The 9,473-nt window shown below is 45.0% G+C and overlaps 1 protein-coding gene and 1 pseudogene across 1 annotated transcript; both read right to left on the reverse strand.

The window, feature by feature from the left end:
• Positions 1–2,459: 2,459 nt before the first annotated feature.
• Positions 2,460–2,864, reverse strand: LOC136536536 (lecithin-cholesterol acyltransferase-like 1). The gene has a single exon (XM_066528796.1). It carries the CDS (start codon positions 2,862–2,864, stop codon positions 2,460–2,462), a length of 405 nt encoding a protein of 134 aa, XP_066384893.1.
• A 1,540-nt stretch (positions 2,865–4,404) lies between these two features.
• Positions 4,405–7,331, reverse strand: LOC136536537 (uncharacterized; annotated as a pseudogene).
• Positions 7,332–9,473: the final 2,142 nt, after the last annotated feature.

Genomic DNA, 9,473 nt, shown 5'->3' on the forward strand with positions numbered 1-9,473 from the left:
ATGTTTGCTCTAGTATAGGTGCAAATCTAGTCGATAGGTTAATAATAATTAACTTGACAATAATGCTTTTGGAAAGGTTCTTGAAATGCTAAAAATGCTTCTTTTTGCAAATGAGTCAGCTACCCTACTATAAAGCCTTCATAATCCTTGGTGTCACTTATTTTTGGTTATGTCGGGTAAGTCTAGCTGAGTACCTTCTTGTACTCAGGGTTTTATTCCCACTTCTTGCAGATGGGCAGATATATTACGGCTACTGTATCAACTGCCTTTATCCTGCAATGGGTGATGCTTAGGACCATGGGCATGGTCATTCCTTATGTCTCGTCTGATGCTTTTGTTGGAGATGATCATTAGCTGGCACTGTATTTGAACTCCATGTGAGTGTGTGTGGTTTTGAACAAATGGCTTCCGCTACTTCTATTTAAACTCGTTTTGTAATAACTATGTTTAAACTCTGATGTTTCTGAGATGCAAACTTTTATGTAATATGTGATGGTGACCGCTAAACTTATTACGATCTTGGCTGGTATGTAAGTTGGTTTGAAATCCTTCATGATTTCACGAACTACCGGGTTATACGGGCTTAAGTTTGCTAAATCATCTACGCTGGTGGATGATTTTCTTACTTAATTTCGTATAATTGGTCGGTTCTGTTACAGCGACAAGGATTGCGGAATGGAGTCAACGCAAGAGGAGTGACCCCGCTAATGGAACACCAATGAATGGAGAATTGTACCACTACTACCTCTACATCATAGGTGTCATGGCAACACCCTCTTTTAGGAAATCCTATTAGACATTGCATAATATCTAGAACTGCTAGCGCTTTATAATTATTCCTTTGATAGTACTTTGATGCATGCTACTACCTGAGCCATTATTACCCTGATTGAACCCACTCTACCACATCACCCTGCTTTGCGCATTCGCTTGCCTATATATATGCTTACTTGCCTGCTTGCTTGCATGTTACACCACTATACTTATTATTAACTCCACTTCGCATTATATCGGGGATGTGATGCTGGTGGTGAACCCCCTAGGAAGGGTTTGGCTATGGGTGCCAAACTTAGTGGTGTGTAAGCGTGCTGCATGTGTCTTGGGTGCGTGGAGAGTGAGGGTTGTGTCGACCGAGCTGGAAAAACGATGAGCCTAGGGCGAGTCTTACCATATGGTGCTATCTGGGGACTTGGAAATGGAATACCTATGGTAGGTAAATGGTAATCGGAGGTGGCCTTGGGTGTGAACCTTAGAGAGGTGGAGCCCAGGGTAGAGGTGCTATGGTGGCACGTAAAATAGAAACCCTGATGAAGACATTCTGGCTTGGTCCATCCCTAAGGACTTACTAGTACTCAGACTCACCGGGAATCCTTTACATCCCACTCGTCCTATATGGTGTGGGACGGTCGGACTACTTGGTAGAACAATGCCACTACTGCTAGGCGAACATGTGTAAGGAGGTACGGGGCGCGCGGTTTCCCCCACACCCTTCCGAGACTTTAGGAGGCCTTGTGGACCTGGCTCTTGACATTCGGAGGGCCCCGGCTCTGTCTACGACTCATAGTATCAGCCATCCCAGACTAGACTTGGGATGTTCCAGGGCTGAGAGGTAGGGTGGCATCATTCTAGGCTAGCAAGCGACTGGAATTCTGCCTAGGAGATACATGGCTCCGAGGATGGCTAAGCTTGTGGGTATGTAAAACCTCTGTAGAGTATTTGGTTGATCGATCGATACATATGCCGACTTGTCGGCTATGTACCTTTCCTGGGTTTCGCTTAAACTAGATAGGAGATGAGTCCTTCCTTCCTCCCTCTAGGGTTGGGGTATCTTCTGGTCGTGAGCCTTGGGGCCTATGGGCCGTTGAGACAAGGCCGAGAGGGAGTTGGCCTATCGACCTGAGTGTGTGAGATGAGATGTGGTGTGGTAGTGTGGAGATTGTTTGGGATGGATGGTTGACGGATGGATATGGATGGTGTGGTGGTGAATGTGTTAAAAATTGGATATTATTATTACATCACTAATGTTATTTACTTCTCATGCGCTAAGGATGCAAACCACAGCCAAATATTAGGATCGCCAGAACCCTTATTTATCTTTTCCACTAAAGCTCATCGGTGCTGACCATGGCCTGCACACATCTGGCGGTGTGCAGATTTCCTGCTTCTCAGAGATGCTGACTTTAGAAGGATTAGAAGGTCTCGTGCCTACGCTCAAGTTTGGTTCAGAGATGGAATCTATGCTGCACTACGCCAACTCTGATGATGCCGTGAAGGAGGAGCCTTCACTCGAAAGTCTTCCGCTAGATTAACTCTGTAATAGGTGTGTTCCCCAGTGATGTAACTTGTAATCTTACGATGTATGACTATAACATCGACTGAAAAATGATAATATGATGGAATTAGTTTTTGGTTTTATCATATTAAAATTCATTCTGTGGATTTTCCCTTCAAGAAAAAATTTAGGATGTTTCAGGATCATCGGAGCCGAAGCCCCGCTTGGCGCGGAACGGCATGACGCAGGTCTTGACGCCCGACACGTTGCGGTAATCGTCGGCGACAGGGTCGTACACCAGGCGCAGTAGCTCGGCATAGCATGGCACCAGTGTAGGGTCCTCCTGCAGCGCTGTGTAGTTCTCCCACAGCCGGAACCACCCCTTCTTCCCCATGCGTTCGCCGTAGCTCGGCGCCGTGGAGGGCTCGAACTCGTGGGTGAGCCATGCGTCGAGTTGGCTACAGCTATATGTAGGCAGCAGAACGACTAGGTGGAGGCTGCTGGCAACTCCACGCGCTAGTGAGCTGACCAAGAAGGGCCAGGACCAGGCGAGCAGGAGCACGAGGAGCTGCAGTTGCGCTTCGACGGCCATTGAGAAAGCCTTTTGTTGTTCACTTCAGCCTGTTCTAATGACAATAGAGGAAGTTTATAGGTGACCTACCTTGCGTGGTTAAGTGCGCGCTTTCCGTAATAACTGAACTATCGTCCAAATGTCCTGCGTGGCTATGCCGGAGATGGACCAGCGGCAGAGGGCTCCGGTGAGCTCAGCAGAGTGGCCTGCTGTTGGGTAGATCTGTTGTGGAGCCGCTACTATTTTCTGGATCTGGTTGTGGAGGGCAATGGTTGGACTGGACTAGTCCGCGTACCCCCGGGTAGGCGGGCTACACAAGCATGGACCCAGCTGCCCAACCGCTGGAGGGATTGTTCCAGTACCATTACAATTCTAACGTGTTTGAGATGTACCATTAAAATTCATCTATTTTGAGATCTACCATTATAATTCATTGTTTCACTGAATTTCGCCATTTTCTACGTCTTCCAGCTGCTTGGGGCCACTGGCAGTCGTATGCGCATTGTGCTCTTTTCTGTATGGATGATTTTGCCCCGTCCGAAGACGAAAGAGGCCTGCGCTGCACCCGTGGCCCCATCTCTCAGCCCCCTCTCCTCCTCGCGCTCACTCTGTCTCTCACTCGTCCTCCCAACGTGGCGACGGCGGGGAACCCTAACCCTAGCTGCCGGCGTCCTAGAGCCCACACCCACGCTCGAGTCAGCTGTCGCTGCCGGCGTCCTAGAGCCCGTGCCCGAGTCAGCTGCTGCCGACGGCATCCTGGAGCTCGTGCCCGCACCCACGCCCAAGTCAGCTGCCGCCGCCGACCAACTCCACTACCGCCCGTGCCCGAGCTGTACTCCCGTGGCCCCATCTCTTGGTCTGTAGGCTCTACTCCATGGCTGTGCCTAGCTTTTGAAGCCATGGTGAGGCAGTGGACTGGAAGCCCGATGAGGGTACCTTCGACGGGCTTGAGCGTGACGGGCAGCGGCAGAAGGGAGTGCCCTTATTGCCATGTTCCTTTGGTCCAGATCCAGAGCAAGCAGCCGGCGACAAAGGGTCAGTTGTTTCTCACGTGCCCGTACAACATTAAGGTTAGGATTCTTGACATTGTTGACCTCACTGTGTCTCTTGATGCTACTCTGATTGATGCTTTTTTATGTGCAGGGTGATCATACTACCTACGGCTTCATCTGCTCTGAGTTGCAGATTGAGGCCTTGGAAGCAAGGGAAAGCCGGTGGCAGACTGGTAAGGAGGCATCAGCTGACTATTATGCCGAGTTGAAGGAAGAATTGCAAGAGTTGAAGCAAACTATGGATATTGTAGTAGTTGATCTATGGAAACTGAAGGTCCAACCTACTGAGCCGAAGCCTGAGCTGGACACGAAGAAATGCCATATTGTGCTTGATTGTTCAGTTGTATCGTCAGTTTTTTTGGCTTTGTAGGTGTCCTGATTGGTGCATTTGTTGTTGCTGTCATGTGGAAGTGAATAGCTAGAATGTGTGTTAGTCAGCTAATATAAGTGTGGGTTGGTTGTGTTGGAGCTGTGGTCGCCATGTTTGAGCAAAGCTTGTGTTCATCTTTTCAGTGTTCAACAACTTTAGATGTAACTGTTAATAAAAAATGAATAAATGTCAATGTTGGTTATAGACTACATATCAAATTGTTGATGTATGGGTATAGATCTTACATGTAGAGATGTAACAAGTGTAACAATGCATTATGGAGGTTCAGGTGTGGCTTTTGTTTGTTCCTCAGGCAATTGTGTGGATTTATAGCAGATTGGGGTTCTGATTCTATCCAAGTGCTTATTCACGGTACTATAGCACTTTGCATATGATTTGGATACTGTAGAAGGACTTTTGTGTGGATTTGTAGCAGATTGGGGTTTTGATTTATCTGCATGTTCTTGAGTAGAATATCGATAAAATTTAGGAGAACAGATGGAAGGAACCATAAATTCATCATCATTGACCACTTTCTTCCCAGAAGACTTGATGGTGTTGATCACTCTATGCTATGGGGTGCACTCGGCAATTGATTTTGAAGCACAGACATCCTTGCTCTTGGTCTATAAGGACATCCTCAGAGATTCTCTTCTTGTACTATTAGACTGCCCATTGATAGAGTTTCCTTTGAACTTTTCAGATGAACGAGTAGGTTCATTTGAAGGCACATCGAAGGGCTGGAACAGAACCCTGTTATAACCATAAACCTAGATGGAGAAACTCTGTCAGTACTTTGTAAAATTTATTGAAAATTTTGTTAGAACTCTAAGTTCCTATCTTCGTTTGCCAAGGCCCATCTAGTTAGGATCCCTCCATGCAAACTGGTAGATAGTACTTTCAAAGCATCCAACAACTTTCATTTAAAACTAGATTAGAGATGAGAAATGGAGTAATTGATGAGCTCCCAATCTTAACAAATTTGGACCCCAGTTGTGAGTTCTAGAAAGATGAAAGAAAACAAGAACACTCATCCATCAAATTCCTGTGTGTTAGATGCAGATAAACAGAAGACTCTAAGTTCAACACTTAAATCAACATAACAGCATACCAGGTTCAACTGTTATTCTTACAACCATACAAGGTTCCAGCATACCAGGATCACAACCATACATGGTTCCAGCATTCCAACTACAAGGTTACACAAAAGCATATCATAAACTAGCGTACCCCATAAACTACAACAAGGTTCAACTACTGATATTACAAAAGCATATCATAAGCTGCTGACAAGCTCTAGTCTTCATAGACTAGCCTCCTAAGGCTACTAACAACAGTAGTAGGTGGGTCGGCTGTTGCCTTCTTGAGCTTCTTCTTGATGGGTGTCTTCTTCTTCTTTGTTGTGACCTTCTTCTGCTTCTTCTGAACTTTCTATTTCTTGCCTTGGGAGGGACCAGCTGCATTTATTAGAGCTTATTTCCTACATTTTAAAGGTGACATTACATATTGTGAAGTGAAAAACAAGACAAATTTAGTGCATAGAAACATACCTTTTGTTAGCCTTGCTCCTTGGTGGAGCTCTCTCACCATCTTCTCCAATCTCTGCCTCTTTGCAAGTTTTTGAAAAGTGGCCAAAATCTCCACATCTCCTACATTTGACCTTCTTTTTGGATGCCCTTTTCTCCAAGCAACCTCTATGCCTTTGAACCTTTGGTCTTCCTGCTCCTCTGCCTAGCAATGGTGGAAACACTTTGAATCCAAGTTCCACAATAGGCCATTGTGACCTATCTGGGATAGGTTCAATTCTGTCCTCATAGGTTGCCTTGAACCTTGCCACTGAGTAATACTCATGGACAAAATCTTCAATTTTGACTCCTCTGTTGGATAGAATCCATGCTAAAGCATGTTTGCAGGGCTTCCCTATCAACTGCCACTACCTGCAGGAGCATTTATGGTTTTGCAAGTCAACTGTTTGTCTTTTCTAATTGTTCCACTCATCCAAGATGGTCACTTCTGCAATATCAACATCACTAACTGATACCTTGACCACTTTGAGGTTATTGCTGATCAAGTTGAGCTCCTTCATCATATTTGGGAGTATTCCATCTATCCACTACCTAGCAAGCATCTTCCTAGTGTATCTCTTCTCCATGATCAGCTCTCTGATTCTGTCAACTAATTCATGCAGTAGCAGCCCTTTAAACTTCTTTACTTGTGCATTGAAGCTCTCTGAAACATTATTTATCAAGTAGTCACACTTGCTATTTCTAAAATGCACACCTGTACCAGATCCTGTTGTGGTGCTCCTCAAGGTACTTAATGGCTTCAGGTGCAAACTCAAAAATGTTCTTCATGTGCCACTGAAACAGCCCTTGTGTGTAGCTTCTAGCTACAGGGTACAAGTGATCAGTGAACACATCACCAGAATACTTCTTCAAAAAATTCTGATACAAATGCCTCATGCACTCCCTATTTTTAGCTTGTGGGAAGACAGACCCCACTGCATTCTCTAGTCCTTTACATGCATCTGTATATATAACCAGATTTGGAACATCTCCTACAACCTTATGCAGCTGTTGCAGAAACCAATTCCAATTATCTTCAGTTTCTGACTCGAAAATTGCATAAGCTATATGGTACAACCAATTATGTCCATCCACACCAGTAGCTGAAACTAACTGACTCCTATATTTACCATGCAAACAGGAAGCATCTACCCCAATAAAAGGTCTGCAACCAGATAAGAATCCATCCACACATGGTCTAAGAGCAACAAACATCCTCTTGAATATGTTTTTGGTGCCAATCTTCTCTAACTCTATCTCTACTAAGCTACCAGGGGATACTTTCTTAATTTGAGCTTTCCAATTGAAAAGCAACTGAAAACTCTCCTCATATTTACCATGTATCTGCTCTAAAGCTACCTTCATACCTAACCATGCCTTGGAGTATTTCAACTTAATGCCAGTCACCCTCCAATTTGTCCCTGCACTCAGTTGCACCTTTGGTTGGATTCTTCTTTAGCCAGTCTACCAACCTATCTGCACACCAACCTTGGGTGGCCATCTTCCCTTCTCTGAGTTTTGTGGTAGGACAATTGTGTTCAAAAGGTAGCCTTTTGATCTACACAAACAAATGCAATAGGACATTAGTTGCATAAATTACAAGTTTAATAACCTGTACCAACAGTAATTACAAATTTACCTCTATTGTCTTGCCATAAGAATTTCTAGAAGCATGTATATGCCAAGGACATCCCTTTGCTTTACACTTGGCAATAAATCTAGTAGGGTCAGTTTGCACACCAGCAAACTCAAAGCCTGTCTTCACTGCATAATGCCTAATTGCCTTCCTAAATGCAACAATATCAGGAAAGAGCCCTCCTTTCACAATCTTGGGGTTTTTTGGATCTTGAATCACATGGACCTCCTGTGGATCTACATCATCAATCTTTGCCTCAAGAGGAACACCTCCTTCAGCAGCACCATAATCATTTGCATCAGCATTAGCACATGGTTGTGGGTGAGAACTGTTAGCAGCCTGCACATTGTTAGTGTACTGATGAGGAGGTACTGGCATGTACATTCCCTCATCATCGACACCCACATACTCCTCCTCATTGTTAAACATGTCTGGCTCCTTGTTAGGCTCTAGTTCAGGCTCTAAAGGATACTCTGCTCCTTCATCTAGCTTAGCAGTAGGCTTGGTAGCAGGGCTAATAGGAGGATTAGGCTGCTCAACAGGATCTAGAATAGGATTCTCATGCCTATTGGGATCTGAACTACGATTCTCATGCTCAACAGGAGGAATCACACAAAGAGGCTCTAGGGTAGCAAACTCATCAACATCTGCAAATTTTCTTTCAAAAACTCCTACAACAAGTTGGCAATGCATCTGATCCTTATACATTTCAAACACATCATTCAGTTGGAAGTCATTAACTAGTCTGACGTCTTCACACATCCTTTTGTCAAAGAACCACACACAAGGACTCTGGGTAGGGGACCATTTGAACTAACTGGTCAAGCTTTGCATCAGCAACTCAAAAGTGAACGATCCTACCTCCATATCTCATTTAATCACACTACCCTTCGTATAACCTTTCCTACCATTACTGTATGTAGTATAGAAACCTTCAACTTTAATCTCTAAGGAGAACAACCGAACCCTAGCAGCAAACAAACAATTCACAAATAAATACACTAGGGCCAGCGCAATTCCTCGACCTACTCGCATTGCTACTCAGACTCAAGAGATTGAAGGTTGGAGATCCATACCTCTCCTTGTCGTGCTCCATGTCCACGGGGTCAGCCATTGCGCTCAATGGAACACCATCGTGAGGTCGCTGGAGAGGCTCCAATCATTCGAGATCCGGGAGGTTGACTTGGGCGCACGCGCGGGCGCGGGCTCTAGGACGGCGGCGGCAACAGCTAACTCGGGCACGGGCGACAGTGGAGTTGGCCGGCGGTGGTAGCTGACTCGGGCGCGAGCGCGGGCTCTAGGACGCCGGCGACTAGGGTTAGGGTTCCCCGTCGTCGTCGCGTCGGGAGGACGAGTGAGAGACAGAGTGAGCGTGAGGAGGAGAAGGGACTGAGAGATGGGGCCATAGGCGCAGCGTAGGCCTCTTTCATCTTTGGACGGGGCAAAATCGTCCATACAAAAAAGAGCACAGTGCGCATACTACTGCTAGTGGGCCCAAGCAGCTAGAAGACGTAGAAAATAGCGAAACTCAGTGAAACGATGAATTATAATGGTAGATCTCAAAATAGATGAATTTTGATGGTACATCTCAAACTTCTGAGAATTGTAATGGTACCAATCCAAATAACCTAAAAAAAACCCATTGGAGGGATTTGAGTGGATGGAGGGATTGAGATTCATTGACTTTTTTTTAATCCTCGATAATACTGCTTAAGGGTGTATCCACGTTAAGGCTTTGTTTATCACAGCTCCACCAACAGTTTCATAGTATAAGTTGTTTTTTCTTTTGCCAAACACCCTTTTTGAAAATAGCTCATAGTCATAGGGTGAAGCTCTTTTTTTATGCTCCCACAAAGGAATAGAAACAGTTAAAGCTAAAAATAGTAGTTTTTCATAACTCTCTCCCTCCTTTCTCACTCTCAGCCATATATGAACAATTTATCTAAAACACTTAGCTTCACCAAGAAAACTACTCATGAAGCAGTTAAAAAAACAGCTTCACCTTCA

This window comes from Miscanthus floridulus, chromosome 2 (genome assembly GCF_019320115.1).
Source record: "Miscanthus floridulus cultivar M001 chromosome 2, ASM1932011v1, whole genome shotgun sequence".
NCBI lineage: Eukaryota > Viridiplantae > Streptophyta > Magnoliopsida > Poales > Poaceae > Miscanthus > Miscanthus floridulus.

Bases quoted from the DNA above. Each gene is read 5' to 3' on its own strand.
- LOC136536536 (XM_066528796.1), bottom strand. From the start codon at position 2,864: ATGGCCGTCGAAGCGCAACTGCAGCTCCTCGTGCTCCTGCTCGCCTGG.